The 16,535-nt window shown below is 33.9% G+C and overlaps 1 protein-coding gene and 3 long non-coding RNA genes across 7 annotated transcripts in view; 3 read left to right on the plus strand and 1 right to left on the minus strand.

The window, feature by feature from the left end:
- On the plus strand, positions 2,959-5,417 carry LOC109849665. Its single transcript, XR_002249195.1, has 3 exons — positions 2,959-3,252; positions 3,912-3,978; positions 4,998-5,417. It is a non-coding gene; the product is annotated as an uncharacterized LOC109849665 (long non-coding RNA).
- Positions 5,443-8,437, plus strand: LOC109849664. 4 transcript variants are annotated; one of them, XM_020419522.1, is made up of 10 exons: positions 5,443-5,924; positions 6,331-6,380; positions 6,471-6,587; positions 6,671-6,778; positions 6,947-7,066; positions 7,146-7,384; positions 7,583-7,684; positions 7,773-7,865; positions 7,957-8,055; positions 8,206-8,437. In XM_020419522.1, exons 1-9 carry the CDS (start codon positions 5,902-5,904, stop codon positions 8,029-8,031), a joined length of 927 nt encoding a protein of 308 aa, XP_020275111.1. In that variant the 5' UTR covers positions 5,443-5,901; the 3' UTR covers positions 8,032-8,055; positions 8,206-8,437. The 4 variants fall into 4 exon arrangements, 3 of the variants coding, with proteins under 3 accessions (XP_020275111.1, XP_020275112.1, XP_020275113.1); XM_020419523.1 differs by having other exon boundaries at positions 6,531-6,587; XR_002249194.1 differs by lacking the exon at positions 8,206-8,437 and having other exon boundaries at positions 7,783-7,865; positions 7,957-8,054.
- Positions 9,652-16,535, plus strand: part of LOC109849535 — a 7,207-nt gene continuing 323 nt past the window's right edge. Inside the window, exon 1 of the long non-coding RNA XR_002249133.1 lies at positions 9,652-10,082. This is a non-coding gene — a long non-coding RNA (uncharacterized LOC109849535). The remainder of the gene's footprint in view (positions 10,083-16,535) is intronic.
- On the minus strand, positions 10,691-11,075 carry LOC109849534. The gene is made up of 3 exons (XR_002249131.1): positions 11,038-11,075; positions 10,860-10,928; positions 10,691-10,716 (listed from the first exon to the last, which is right to left on the minus strand). It is a non-coding gene; the product is annotated as an uncharacterized LOC109849534 (long non-coding RNA).

A 16,535-nucleotide genomic window follows, 5' to 3' on the forward strand; every position in this document is an offset into this window, starting at 1 on the left:
GGAAAGATTTGGTATAAATTTATTGAATGTAAACAATATAGCCAACATATGAATAGAAGCTAAAAATTCACAATGTTTGAATAATAAAATTATATTTAGTGATCAATTATGTGTTAGTACAGTGGTCGTATGTACAATGTGATTGATCAATCAAAAACTATCACAAGAATATACCTAAACGTAATGTTTGATGATGTGGATGTAAATCCAAGCGTATGACATTAGAGTCTTGCTAAGTCTTCGCACTACCTAATGTATGAGTACATATATTCACTCATGAATTATTGACAATCCTATAAAAAATCCAACACAGTCGTTAAGTTCTCTACAAACTAAGGTTTGACAAGCTCCAAACACACCCTTTCTATAATACAAAGTTTGCGTAGTACTACCTTTATTGCACAAGCTCATATATTCCCTTTTAGTTTTAACTCCATGAACTTTTTTAGTTTGACGATGATTTTTTGATTTGAGATGGCTTTCCTTGAATCATACTCTTGGATTATCTAGGGTTTCTTACTATTACAAGATAATATCTTTTATCTTAAATTTCACCAAGCCTTATCTTCCATACATGTAATGGCAAAACAAATAATGGATGCAAAATGATGAGTACATGTACTAAAACATTATATCGTGCAGTATCTTAAATGATGGTGGTTATGACATTGTACAATTTCTGTGATTAAAAGATTTGTGAATGGATGCAAAATCATATGGAAATATGCAACATAATATCATAGGAGAATAAAAGCACAGCTCCTGCTGCACAAGTTGCTCATCTATCTAGGAGATAACCACTACAACAGACATGTCTTTTAGCGACCAATTTTTTTTTGAGAAAATTATTTTCCTCAACAAATATCACTTTCGACGAGGAAAATATTGTTTCCTCCGTAAATATCAGTAGGTCTTCTACGAGGAATATATTTTCCTCACAGCAGACCACTTTCTGCGATGAAAATTTTAGTTCCTCACTAAAGATGATCATGATTTGGTCTCCTAACTAGTTATTTTATTGGCGAGGAAATATGAGATTTTGGTGATAAACTTTTTCATCGTGAAATGCACATTTAACGAGGAAATAATAATTTCATCGCTGTTCTTTTGGCGAAAAATAGAGGAAAACCCGCCAAATGTATCAGCGACAAAGTATGATTTCCTCGCTGAAGATCCATAATCTGCGAGGAACAGTTTCCTCATCAAAGTATTAATTAGCGAGGAAATAATAGTTTCCTCATTATTAGTTTGGCGGGAAAGAAAAAACCCGCTAATTTTAATGGTGACAAATTTAAGACTTCCTCGCTAAAAGTTTTTTGTTTTTACGAGGAATCGTTTTCGTGTTAAAAAGAACATATTAGTGAGGATATTATAGTTTCGTCACTATTAATTTGGCGGAAAAATTTGCAACACCCGCCAAATTCATTGACGACAAATTAAAGGTTTCCTCGCTAAAATTTTTGTTTTATGAGGAACTGTTTCCTCGTTTAAAAACCAATTAGCGAGGAAATAATAGTTTCCTCATTATAAGTTTGACGAAAAATTGTGCAAAACCCGTCAATTTCAATAGCAACAAATTTAAGGTTTACTCGCTAAAAGTATTTATTTTACGAGGAACCATTTTGTCGTAAAAAAAATAGTAGCGAGGAAATTATAGTTTCCTCAATATTAATTTGGCGAAAAAACGTGCAACACCCGCCAAATTTATTAACAACAAATTGAAGGTTTCCTCACTAATTTTTTTGTTTTACGAGGAACTCTTTCCTCATTAAAAGAATCAATTTGTGAGGAAATAATAGTTTCTTCATTATTAGTTTGGCGAAAAAATGTGCAAAACCCGCCAAATTCAATGGCGACAAATTTAAGGCTTCCTCGCTAAAAAATTTTGTTTTGTGAGAAATCATTTCCTTGTTAAAAAAACCAATCAGCGAGAAAATAATAATATCCTCATTATTCGTTGGCTAAAATTTTAGTTTAAATTTGGGTAAAAAGTAGGCGGGTACTCAAAGAAAAGAGCGGGTTTTGCGAATGAATAATGTAGGCGGGTACTAAAAAAAAGTTGGTTGCTAAATGATATTTAATTATATCTCAATTAAATTAAAAGAAAAAATAAATATTTTTATTAAAATTAAGCCGGGAAACCAAATTTACGGGACCAAATAAAACCGGGAAACAAATTAAGAAGGCGGTAATTTCTTTCTCTTCTAACCTCCGCTATCCCTCTCGATTAAACCCCTCCGCTTTGATCAACTCATCCTCATCACCTCTGCTCTCCCTTTGATTAAACCCCTCCGCTCTCACCTCATCCTCATCCTCTCCGCACGATCGGCCCAAAAAACTCCGGTCGCTCGCAACAAAGCCCTGATCCTCCGCACGACCTAACAAAGCTCCGCTCTGAAAGTCTTAATTGATCTCCGATCACGCCTCAAGACCGTCAATTTCCAGATCTTTGGGCGTCTGTCCGATCACACCTCAAGACTGCCGCTTTCCAGATTGTGGTTGCTTCTCTCCGCCTTTCTGATATCTAGGTATTTTAAACCTTATTATTATCTTGACTTGTAAAAATCCCTAATCCGCTATCACTTCTGTGCATCTAATTAATATAGAAAAAACCTTTGTTTTTTATTTTGTATTTTAAACCTTATTATTATCTTGACTTGTAAAAATCCCCAATCCGCTATCAATTCTGTGCATCTAATTAATATAGAAAAAACCTTTGTTTTTTATTTTGTATACAAAAAAGTAACTGTGAGTTTTGGGAGATTTGAATCCGCTATCAATTCAGTGCATCGTGGTCACAAATAATCTGATATTTTATTCTGTGAGAAATCATTTCCTTGTTAAAAAACTAATCAGTGAGGAATTAATAATATACTCATTATTCATTGGGGAAAATTTTAGTGGGAATTTAACTAAAAAGTAGCGGGTACTCAAATAAAAGAGCGGTCCAATATCAAAATTAATAACCCCAAATCTCCCATCGATCAAAATTAATAACCCCAAAGCTCCCGTCGCTGAGCCCTCCTTCTTCTTCTTTCTCTTCGAAGCGGCGGCAGGCAGAAGCGCGCTCCGAGTCGAACTCCGCCGTTCGTCCCCGTCGCCATTCCGTTAAACCGTCGTCAGTGCTCACCTTACTCATAGATTTGGGCGCGGATCTCATTGAATTTGAGAAAGCGACGGAGGAGAGTACCGATAGACCCAACCGACATCGCCACATCATAGTTTCGCCGGCGGAGCAGCAGATCACGTGTGGTAAGTCCACCGAAACCTCTGGTATCGGGCATGGATCCAGGATCCGCCGTCGAGTCTCGTTTGGATCCGATTAGGTTTTCGTTAATAAATGCGGTGGCTTGAAATCTAGGTATTTATTAGTAATCATATCACTTAAAATAAGATTTTTTTATAATAGAGGTTTTAGTAATTGATAGTGCTGTGATTTTGATATCATTTTCTTGGACAGAGGTTTGGATCCGATTTGGTTTTCGTTAATAAATGTTTCATACCATTTTCTTGGATTTACTTTGTAATTGATAGTGCTGTGATTTTGACCTTTGGATTACATTTGTACTGTCTAGTTGAATAGGGATTTTTGAGTTATTTTGGACGATTTTTATTAAGTGAATCTGTTTATGAAGTTAGTAGCAAATATTTGATTTAGACGAGAAATCGCATTGTAACAAGAATTTATAATAGTTTTGTGGTTTTTACATTCGGATTTTGTTATAGTTTTGCTAACTGTTAGAAGAAATCCTTAATCCATTGCATTTGGAAACTAATTTTGAAAAACTTGAGTTATTTTAACGCATTGTGATTCGTCAATGTCAATTATCTTGAAGCTTGTGGGGACGAGTTGTGGGTTTGATTTTGGGTGAATTCTATGCTATGCATCTAATTTATGAAATTATTAACAGATCTTTGATTCAATCAAGGGAACCAAAAAGAAATCTCTTGTTCAATCAAGGGAACCAAAGTTGGCTGGTACACATTTATTTCTTAAGTGAAGCTTTATGATGATTGCACTATACTTTCAGATGATACTAACTATTTCGTCATTGTTGGTTTCCTGCAAGCATCTCGCTACTATATGGAGTTGGAATTGTTCGGTAATATTGAAAACAGTAATAATTAAAGCAAGAAACAGAAATTTGCTAGTAATTGTCTCTTTATGTAATGTAGGAATCATTAATCAGTAATACCAGAGTATCAAAAAAGATTAGTTGTCTTCTTGTACACTCTAGCGAGCATTAAATTAGTAAGGCCGTGATACTAAGAAGTTTAGTTGTTATGATCGCTATTCTTAGGAATGTGGAATATGCTTGTTATTGCTAGATTTTAGATAAATAGAAAACCTTAAACTTTTCCAACAATATTGGCGAAGAAAATGCTAAATAGCAAATAGCAAAGACAAAGAATGCTGGTGTTTAGCAGGTTTCATAGAAGGCCTACATCACATGCATTATTTATTATTAACAGTGGGCATTATAAGACCTATCTTATTATTAATCATGTTATTTAATATGAAATAATCAAGTAGTCTGCTTATTCTCTTTGCCTACTAGAAAGTGTATAGGAAGACGAGATATGATGTGATTTCATAAAGGAAATTGCATTCATCCGAAGCATAATATAAATACAAATAGTGCAACTGAAGCACTTCTATTATCAATGTTACGATAATATTATTCCATTCATTCTTTAAATAGATTTCTTAGACCATTTGAATCTATAATTAAAGCCTATTTCTAGGAGGAACCATTTAATAGATTTCATTGCATAGTATCCTGAGGTCTAAGTTACACAAGACGATCATACTCTTGGTATTTCTTTAAAGAGTCGTTCTCCTCATTTTCTCTCAAGAGATAATTATTTGGAATTATTCTTCAGGATGGGATCTGAGGTTACGTGAAACATAATATGATTGTTCTATAATTTTGAAAGATAAATTTTCATATAATTATTCTGCTAACAAGTTGGAAGACTATGGGCTATTATGGCAGGCAGCAGCAGAAGCAGAAGCTGCCACTTTATCAATTGCTAAGCGAGCAATACCTGATGCTTCATCAATTGATGAGGCAAACCAGGTTCTTCGTAGTAACTGGATTAAAGCAATTGAAGAGCACCTTCTACAATTTGGGAGCTCTAAAATTGAGGATATTTTAGACATTGGTTGTTCCGTAGGAGTGAGCACAAGATATCTTGCGGACAAATTTCCTGCAGCTAATGTCACAGTGAGCACAAGATAATTTTGTATTCAGTTTGTATTCAGTCAACAATAATAATATATAATAGACTGTAGCTTTTCACCTGAAGCAAAGATTAAATATGCTCAACCCTTACATATACAATTTCTAACGTTCAGTTGATGTGCCAAAATACTACTATGTTTTTTTTCTGGAGTGATAGCCAGTTAATTGGAATTTGGAATGAGTTGATGTGCCAAAATACTACTATGTTTTTTTTCTGGAGTGATAGCCAGTTAATTGGAATTTGGAATGAGTTTTACTTTTAATTCAGATGATTGACAGCAAAGTATCAGTTGCTGATGGTTAAACTACTTCTTGTGATTATTAACCTAGTTCTGTAAAGTCTCTTTGGTGGAATGGAGATAGTTTGGATATATTTGGTGGTTTGATCAAAATATGCAACTTCTTTAATGGAAACTGATAGTTGTAAATCCCAATGCTGTAAATCCCATGTTTCAGGCTGTTTCCATTTATCAGGTTCATTAACCTGATGCTCAAATCCTGAAGTCTGTGCATGGTTGAGGGTGTCAGTAAAAATGCTTTATTCCTTGTATTTCATTATTGTTATTTACTTTAGATTTGCGACTGATCTTGGTTCTGCAGCAAAATTTACAGCGGAAAGTTGTTTCCTGCATGTGCTGCTTGGATTATCCTGACGATGTTGGACTGGCATAATATTAGGTACCATCAGCACTCTGTCCATATTATGTGGACTTGGAGTACAGGAGAAGGCTACCATCACTGCAGCTGGATTCTTATAGACATATCTTTAGAGCAGCAATTCCATGCACATCCATATTAAGAGCAATCCGAGAGTCATCCATTTGATGATTTACTAGCTAGTAGCAATTGCTGGAAACCATTTCAGTATTGTGATGTATATTGAATAGTTACATCCAAAATGCTAGGATCTACATAATTCAATATAGTGATGGTATGAAAACCACCTTCAAAGCTCATTTGTACAGAAACCACCTTTAAAGAGGGTTCCGATTGCAATCTACCACCTTGATCTATTTTCTAGCAAAGTTTTTACTGTTTACATTCTTTTGCATTTTGACCGTTCTAATTGTTTGATAATAAACAGTGAGAAGATGTACCGTAACAAAGCGCCTATCGTTCAAAGTTCTACTTCTGGTAAGTAGTGCATATTTCTCTTATAATTCATGATTCATTCACTTGGTTGATTAGAATATTATTATCAATTTAACGTTTATGTAACAATAGGTAATGCACCAAGTAATCAATCACATGCAGAATTATTAAAAAAGAAACGTTCTCATGCAGAAACTAGTTATCTGCCATACATGAATTCTGCAAGGAATGGATCCGGTTCTAATCCGAGTAAATATGCAATCTTCATTTTACTGCTAGAATATTTAAGTACTGTTAGTTTTTACTTATCTAACAAGTGTGTATGCTAATAGGTACAAAACGTACTCGTCTGCAAACTTCCAATCAAGAATGCCAAAATTCTGTAGCAGATGGACTGAATTCTAGTAGTACTGTTGTCACCACAGAACGAACTACTACTGGTAAGTGGTGTTGAATTGAGCTGAATTCAGTTGAATTGAGCTGAATTCAGTTGAATTGAGCAGAATTGAATTATTTTCCTCTAAAAGGTGTAGAGAAGCTGAATTGAATTTCATTTTCATCAATTGCAAATTACAAGGGTATACCTAAACTACAAACTCGAATGACAGGTATTAGAGTTAGTGCACGTCTTCAGCAACAAAGTGTTAATGATCAGCCAGTGGTAAACACCATAGCTGAAGAACGAGATGATAATGTGATGTTAGATATTAATCAGGAGCCTCCTCCAGGTATACAAAACATTATATACATATATTTGAGAATTAAATATACGTATGTGTTATGTTCTTAATAAAAATTATGTCAAAGGTACAACCAAAAAGGTGCGAGGGAAGACAAGAGGAGTGAATGCAGATAAGGTGTTCTCCCAATTGAATTCTAAAATACTTGTGACTCTGACCGAAGAAAATGGCAGACCTACGGGCCCTTATGCTGAGATGTTTGCAAATGAAATTGGTTACACAATTCGAAACTACACCCCACTGAATGTGGGAAAATGGAAGAAGATTGAAAAAGCAGATGTGGAGAACTTGATCAAAAGAATGCAGGTTAGTGATGATTTGTTTTGCTAAAGGCATTATATTGGTTGCTTTGATTTGTTATATTTAGTTTGACATGAAATTATGCCTGTGCAGAATAAGTTTTAATTTGATATGTCGCTCTCTTGGGTCTAGAGATATGTAATTACAACATGTCAGACCGTATATTGTAATTTTCTCTATAAGTTGAAGAAACATTTTGAGCAGTTTTCAACAATTGAGGAGGCAATTGAAAACAAACATGAAGCTGTCAAGACTCAGGAAGAATGGGAGTTTCTTTGCACTCATTTTTCTAGTGAAAAGTTTAAGGTACAATATCTTTTTTATTTTTCTCCACGCATTACATTTTTTCTTTTTTCATTTACTTCTTTCTAATTGTATGTCTTAATAATTTTAGATTCGCTCAGAGAAGAATGTTCTTAATAGGTCAAAGTTGACATATCACCACAAAGCTGGGTCAAAATCATTTATGTCACACCAAGAGCAAATTGTAAGACACTTTTTAGTTTTGCTTATAAATTTGTAACTTAATTGTGTACATATATATTTGCTGAAAATGAAAATATGTTTGAATGCAATAGGCAACACAGACTGGAGAGATGCAAGGTGCAATTGATCGTTTTGAAACAGAGTATAGAAGTACAAAAAAAGGATGAGACTTGGGAGCAAAGGAAAAATGGGTAAGTAACGTGTCAATGATGCATGCTTTTATAATATTTTAAGAATATAGGTGAAATTGATATTACTGTTCTAAAGAGGATTATATTGATATGGTTGTAATTAAGAAGTTGCATATGATTGAACTGGATATATTTTTGTTTTACTTATAGGATCAAATGATAAAGATACGAGCAGATACCACTCAACCTGATGGAACTCGAACAATGACAGATGAGAAAATTTGTGCAAAAGTTCTTAAAGTCAAATCAGGCTACATTAAGGGATATGGTTTTGGCCCTAGACCACCACCATTAAGGTTCTCTCGTTCTTCGATGAGTGAAATGTCTGAAAAGAATAAAGAGTTGCAAGAACAGCTTCAAGAGACCCAACAACTTGTAGGAACTGGACAACAGAAGATCGATGCGCAAAATGAGGTAATCCAAAGATTGGAGGAGCAAGCCAAAAAGTTTGAGGAGTTTATGGCTAATTTTTCGGGGCAACATCCATCAACTTAGTATTCTTAGTGAACTTACACTTGGAGAAATGTTTCTTTGATCGTGTTGCATTTGTTATTGCTTTAGACTAGCATTGTTACTTATGGTAGTAACTTTCTTGCTTTATTTATTTTAATTGTTTTGATGTACTGTGGTGACAATTGATGATAATTATTTATATTTTGTGTTTTTCTCTTAATAACATTATTATTGATGAAATAAAATTTCCTCATTATAAGTTTTCTCACTATATATTTAGGTCAATGAAAGTAAATTTCCTCAAAATAGACCCTACAACTTAAGGTGACGAAAATATGTTTCCTCACAATAGGCCACATACTTATATCGTCAAAAGAATATTTTCTCGTTATAGAGTATACTGCTTATGTCGACAAAAACATATTTCCTCGCTATAGTGATACAACCTATAACGGCAAAAGTAATTTTCCTCGCTATAGACCATATAACCTATATCGACAAATGTAAATTTCCTCGTAATTGAATTTCTTTGGTGAGGAATATGGGGTACAACCTACAACGACAAATTTAAATTTTCTCGTCATTGAGTCCCTTTACTGAGGAACTGTTTCCACGAGAAAAAGATACATATAATGAAGAAAATCAATTTCCTCGTTAATGATTTACCTTTGGTGAGGAACAATTTCCTCGTTGAAAGGTACTTACAACGACGAAAATAGTTTTTTTAAAAATTTTATTATATATAAATTAAATATTATTCACATATTATTAGCGAGGAAACTGTAGTTTAGCGATGAAAAAGGCATGAGATTAGGTGAGGAAAAATATCGAGGCTAAAGAGTAATAACGAGAAAAGAATATATTCGTCGCAAAAATGATTTCGTGAGAAATTATAATATTCCTCGCAGAAACTTTTCTTGACCACCCTACTGCGAGGAAATGGTGACCAAAGTTTTTTCCTCGCGAACACACTACGGCGAGGAAATCTCAACTTTCAACGACAAACTCGTTCCTCGCGGATTAGCTTTTCTGTTGTAGTGAACGCACCCAAAATAATCATATCTTCCACCTTACCACTTGCTAGCCACCACAGTGTGGAAGAACCCAGAGTAGTCTCAATTAGTTCCTTTGACAGCCTCAAATCCTTCTGAACAGCAACCAAATCTCCTCAATTCAAATTGCAACATGCTAGCTTATGAACGGAGGTTACAACATCGCAAGTTTTCTAGCTTCTTCATAGCAGTCAATTGTTGTTGATTTAAACATTTTACTTGCTAAATACTTAATTATTTAACTTTTGGTATATAAGTAAAATTGGTTGAAACATATGTCATCCCAACTTGGCAATTTGACCTTAGTTCTTAATAAACCCATGAAAGATTGAACATACATGTCATACAAACATATCCTTATCCTTCAATCATGGTAAATAAACCAAGTCACCAACCCTGTGTTAATGCCATAAAGCTCTTGTGACTTGTATTCAGAGAAATGTAGAAGATCACCAAGAGTATTCACTCCGAGATCACTTTGCAAAGAGGTTCCAAGTTTTCCTCCAAGTTGTTTCCTATGAGGTACACAAACAGCGAGCTGCAATTAACAATTAAGTGAATACTAATTTTGCAGGTTAAGGAAAATATTGTTAAAATGTAATATGTCAGAAACAGCGTAACATTTAAAAGAATGTCTGGTAGGTGTATTTCAAAATAATGAACAAGCTCATTGACCTTTAGCCTTGTTTGAGAAGGCCTTGGGAGTTCACACGAGGAGAGAGAAGAAAGTGTTCAAGATGGAGAGTTACACCATAAAGATTCAGGCACATGTACTACCACATTCAGAATTCTGCTTAGTGATTTTGTTATGTAATTATGGTTTTCTGAAGTCATTCAGAGATTAGCCAATAAAGAAGTAAAATAGATAACCACATTCCTTGAAAGAGGTAATATAATGTGAAAAATACAAAATAAAAGGCTAACCGCAATAAAAGACTAAACGTACTTCTCTCTCAAGAGGAAAAAAAACATCATGAGAAGTAGCAGACTTATAAATTAAACAAGTAATGGTTATCCAGTAAAACTTTTTATGTCATACAAGATTCAGTTTTAAAGGACTTAACAGGTGATCCCTTTCCAGAACTCATACCTTCAAGATTTTGTCAATGGATGCATCCAAAAAGTCAGGCAATGACAAAAGCCTAAGAGTATGGCCCTAACAAAAATATGAGAATGGAATTGCATCAGTCAGGTACATATAAGACTATTTTACATTAGAAGCTAACAAATGGCAAACAATACTTCCAAAGAAATAAATAGCAAAACAAAAAGAAATATAGTCAGGAAATATGTATTTACTGTAGGAGCAGTACCGAATACTATACGACTAAAAATATTGTATTCTTGTGATTCAACAAATTGCATAACCTAGAAAAAAATCTGACAGGCATAAAAAACTCAAGTTTCTGCCAAAAAATAAAATAAAATAAAATAAACAAAACAATCTCTGTTTAACAGCTTGATTAAAATATCATACCTTTGAGATTGCAATAGCTTCATCCAGCCCTTGGGGAGGTGAGTCCAGTAACTCTCCTAATTTGAGTTCTGTTGGCCTTCTTGTTTTGATGATGTTTAACAAACAATTTATAACTAATGTTGTTTGTCTAGTGCTTGTGTTATCTATTCATTGTAGACAAACAACTTGTTGGAGGATGGATGGATTGCGCCATAATGATCATATCTAATGGAGGTTGGCGGAATGTCGGATTGAAGCCTATACAACAATTCAAGTTAAAGATCAAGTTCAAGCTTCATCCGCAACGTGTACCAAGTCAAGCTTAATTGAAGATCAAGATTGCTTGGGTAATGTAGTTTAGGATTTATATTATGTGTGTTATATACTCTAAGCTCAATTATCTATACACACACATTTTATTGGTTTCCTTGTATATATATGTAGTCATATATATATACAACACAAGTTTTAGTTTTCATGTTCATAAATATGAAATTACATGTTTCATATTTATTATTGTGATTTGGTTTATCTACATAGATATGAAACAAATATATTTTCATATACATACTCATAGGTTTCATTTTCTATTGTATTTGTGAAAATATTGTATTCTTAGTTTATAGACTTCAATATCAGTTTATACATGTTTTACTAAGTCTATAAAAATATTTCACAAAGTTTCAAAAGTTGGTTTATGACAAAATATCAAAATATCAATTTTCAGGTTTTCATGTTTTTGAACATGTTTGTAAAATGATGATATTTTTCATTTGGGAAGTCTTTTTAGAAAACCAGTTTTTGTAGCATGTGTATTATCATGTCTACAATCATTCTCCAAAGTTTTACATTTTTTGGAATTTATTTGATATTTTTAAACAATGTTTTAAAATCAGCGTGTTTGAGCATCCAACTCTTCTCCTTCCACTCTTGATCTATTGAGAAGTTTTCTAAACTCAATCTAGCTTCATATTTTATATTGTTTGATTATCTTTTTATTAAGCTAGTGTTCATATTGAGTTTAGTTGATTTTATTATCTCTTTGTTCACACACAACCTATTGAGCTTATTGTATTTACATTCATAGTATAATTTTGGGTTGTGAGATTAGTGACTAAGAGTTATGCTTAATTGAGTTCTCACCTTGTTTAGAGAACAATCAATTGATTTATCTTGTGCTTAATTGTGAAGATTCACTTGTAATACTCTTGTACACCGAGAGAAGTGTGTGGTGAGAGACGGGGTCGAATCCAAGAGGAGTGGCGTCGGTTGACGTGCCTAGGGAGAGGTTGTAACCGAGCACTTGAGGAGGAGGACACGGGCTAGGACCAACACTTAGTGTGTGAGGTGTGATTACATAGTGATTGTATTGTGAGGTGTAAACGTTGTTCGGGTGAACGTAGAAAACCCGGTTGTGATAGTGGAGATCTCCTCGAGGTGAGGAGCGGAGACGTAGGTCAAGTGGTTAGACCGAACTCCGTGATCATATCGTTTTGTTTGTGATTGCATTGGCGTTCTTATTCTTGTTTTCATATCTTATATCGCCTTTGTGTATTGCTCATCATATTACCCTATCACTTGTGTAGATTGTTTATTTTACCCTTGTGTTAGTTCATATATCCTTGCTCATATATTTGTAATATCTCATTGATAGGATATATTCATTTGTTCATATTGCTTATCCTAGCTTACATATCTTGTTGTATTTTATACTTGCTAGGATAACTTATTAATTAGTTTTAATTGGCATTTAATCGGATTAGATTAGCATAAGACCCTAATCACCCCCCCTCTAGGGTCTAACAAGTTCTCCTAGCTTAACCATAACAAACTAAAATATAAGTAAAACACAAGAAACATATGCAAAAACCTTACCATATAGCAAATCAGTCTGCCAACAAATAAATTCCATATGCTGGCATAGAATATAAGAAACATGCAAAACTATGAACAAGGAGAGATAATTCCACTTGTATGAAAAGAATCATTGAACCTAAAACTTGAGCAAATCACACACTTAAGAATGCATTCCCTATAGTAACTTTCAGCTTATTATAGAGAAAGCAATGTACCAAAACCTGTAAACCTTATGCGAGGAAATATTGGAATAAATAGTACTCTTGAGGACTTTAATAGACAACCAAAAAAATGAATTTCTTTCAGTCATTGTTGCAATCTATGATGTCATTAGATTCTACCTGGTCAGCAAGCATTCCAAGAGCCATACTGTCCATAAAATTTTTAACTCCGGTACCTCCATTTTTTTTACTTACACTGCGGAATTCCTCTCTGGCCTTCTCAGGATTTATCTGTAAATGAATATTTCTAAGGATCGTGCCGAGCTATCAAATTTGAACTACTGTAAAGTAAACAATTTCCAGAAGATGAAAAGTCAAATTATCTATTGCAAGGCAACTAAATCTTCTTTGTTCTATCTATTTAAATAAATTATAAATATTAACCTCAAGTGCATATAGTGGAGAATCCAATCCATCAACAGGCACCAATGTTCCTCCACTCAAGTCCTAGGAACAACTGGAACAAATTAGTTCACCTCCTTTCTTTGTTCGCTTCCTTTCCCTGCTATATAATACCAAAAATGATTCGGATCTTATTTCTTAAAATAACAAATTCGATGAAACCGGTGCATGCACATAGAAAGTTTTAATAAAAAAGTGCAGTAATTGGATGAGCTAAAATATAAAGTGCAAGCATATTAACTATTCTAAAAGTGCATGGTGAAGCATTCATGAACATAGACAGATATACCGAAATAGTGTATTGGGTGGTAACAAGCTACGTAAGCACTCAACCATACAAAGTGCAAGCATCAAAAGCATTCTAAGAGGTGGTAGACATTAGGCTGTGTGCTTTTTATTTTTTTCTTCATCTAATCACTCTTGGTCATCATGAATCACCGAACAAATTCAAGAATATATTAATTAAAAATTGATACGTTGTTGAAAAAATTATGGCAGATTAGAATCAAAGAATTAAATCTCATGCAACGATCCTACTATAGTGGAAAAAATCATAAACATGTCATGTCATCAGGAAGATAGTGTGGAAGGTTTATTAAGCAAATAGAATAAGGAACTTTAATGACATATTTACAAGCACAAAAGTAGACTGACATGTAAATCATATACAATCTAGTCATGGTACATCATCATCATCAGAAACTAATTTTCTTGACAAACTAAGCTTTCAAATTTAAGTTCAAATTTCCATATACTTCAGAATTGAAGTTAAGATTTCCATCATACTTTGCTCCAAACCACCTAAAAAACCAGCAAGCTAATATTTATAAATTAGTGCTTTTGGCATATAAAATTATTAAGAAATTACCATCATAATTATCATTCATACACTTCATTTTAAAGCATAGTTTCTATGAAGTTATAGGTTGCCTCTTTAAACTTGTAAAGTTACAAGTTACTGAAATGATGCTGACTCAATTTTAATTTTTGGAGTTACATCTTGCAGCTTTCAAAAAATAGTTCAATTATAACATGTGCCTCGAAGTCATTATATTGTATCGGTTCATGCAAAAATATACAATGTTTATACAATGTTTACTTCATTTCTTATAGATGACAAACTTAAAAAAAACAAAATCATACTAACAAATAATTACAAGGTAAAATATTCCAAGGTTTAATTGCTATAACCATGTACAGTCATATACACATTAGAGGTTTCTCAGGTTTTAGCATTGCACCAAGGTTGACACTTCACCAGCTAACATCTGGTTCTTTTTCCTTTAGATTCTCCCCCTTCTTTGTATGCCAAAAAGACGCTCTTTTCATTCAACTGTCCTTACAAAGATTCAATTCGGTCAGCTTGGTTCGTGGCTTTGCCATTTCCTCTCTCAAGCACTACTTGAAAGTGAAAGATCCAAAACTCTCATCAAAGCTTTCTGGTTATATTCCTTTATGAAGAAAAAGAAAGGCGCTTGTTGCGTCGACGAATAAGCTCTTTTTATTTCTCTTGTTTTGGCTTTTACCTAGTTGTAAATGAACCTAGAACTACCCACAGCCCACTCTGTCACTTGTCCTTCAACCACAATTTTAGTTAACAGTTGACTAAGGTCCGGGTCCATAGAACCCACCTTCAGATCAGACATGGCTCACAAGTTCAGATAGCCAACTTGCAAATAATACAGGACTCTGAAGTCTATGATATTAACAAGAACTTTTGACAGCAACATACCTTGTTTATTCAGTAAACATTTTAGACCATTGGAACTTTGAATAAATTTCTTCAAACAAAACTTGTGACAATAAAATGTGCAAATTTAATATGATAAATCGAGGGGCCAATAGCCCATATCAGTCTAACAAATGGAATTGGAGTCTTCTAATAAGGTCTACGTTAATGTTCATATTCATGTCGAATATAGCGTAAAGTGTATTTTTGTTATCAACCCTTTTACTCATAGGTTACATCTACTCCTATAGGATGCTCTTTACATATATTACTTCAATTTCAATTTGTGAGAAAAATTCACTAATGGGAACATAGTGAAGCCGGCATATATTGTAGTACTTCAAAGGCTTCTTTCTGCAATTTTTCTAAAGCAATATGCATAATAATCTGAGAGAAGAATCGCCAATTTATGTGACCAATTCCAAAAGTTTAATCTGATAATTTGTATCCTTTCACATCTTCCCAACTACACTAATTTCATTCATCTAAAATTCCCAAAACAATTATATGAATGGTGTAGGCAATTAAAAGAAGCCAGGTCCATCTTAAATAAATAAAAATTTATGCAAGAAGGGGCATGAGTTGTTGCCGGAGTTTGATTCTCAGGTGGTGAGGAAGACAATTTCCGGTGGAAGCGAAGTTCTGTCGTAATAAAAAGGTGGAGACGCAAAGAAAAAAACTACGTTGGAGCACAGAGAAAGAAATTTAAAAATCATAAGTCAAATATAGAAAAGGATCAAATCATACCTTCGTTAATAAGTCTCCTTCGTGATCGTAACCGATGCCCAAAATCTGAGAAGTGAGGCGATGATTGGAGAGGGGGTGCGGTGATGATGAGGATAATAATACTCATCGTTGGCAATTGATGATTTAAGAAAGTGGGATGACGTTGCCGGAGGAGAAGTGTAACCGAAGGTGGCTGTTAGAGCGGATTCGTAATCGACAGGGTGGAGAATGAAAGGAACGAAGGCTTTTAGGGCTGTCGATTTATTAACTCTATGAAATGATAAAATGTATAAATTTGTTTTATTTACAATAGTTAAAGGTTATCTTGGGGAAGAGAAAGTTTTCCAAGAACTCTCTCTTTTAAAGGGTAGATGATATGAGAAAAATGAGTATGCTTGGTACTAAACATAAATTTTATGTTTGATAGTGATGTGTCTCATTCTCATCCACTCATTTAAATGGGGACCACATTCAACTCATGTGAATGTGATCCCTTTATTTGAATGAGTGAAGGATAATATGTCACCTCACTACCAAGCACAAATTTTGTGCTTGGTACCAAGCATACCCATATTCCTCTCTCT

Source organism: Asparagus officinalis, chromosome 7 (genome assembly GCF_001876935.1).
Source record: "Asparagus officinalis chromosome 7, Aspof.V1, whole genome shotgun sequence".
Classification (NCBI taxonomy): Eukaryota; Viridiplantae; Streptophyta; class Magnoliopsida; order Asparagales; family Asparagaceae; genus Asparagus; species Asparagus officinalis.

Excerpts from the sequence above, each read along its gene's own strand:
- LOC109849664 (XM_020419522.1), top strand. The coding sequence starts at position 5,902 with ATGTTGGACTGGCATAATATTAG. Across the intron at positions 6,779-6,946 it reads CACAGAACGAACTACTACTG|GTATTAGAGTTAGTGCACGT; the intron begins GTAAGTGGTGTT and ends CTCGAATGACAG. Across the intron at positions 7,067-7,145 it reads TAATCAGGAGCCTCCTCCAG|GTACAACCAAAAAGGTGCGA; the intron begins GTATACAAAACA and ends ATTATGTCAAAG.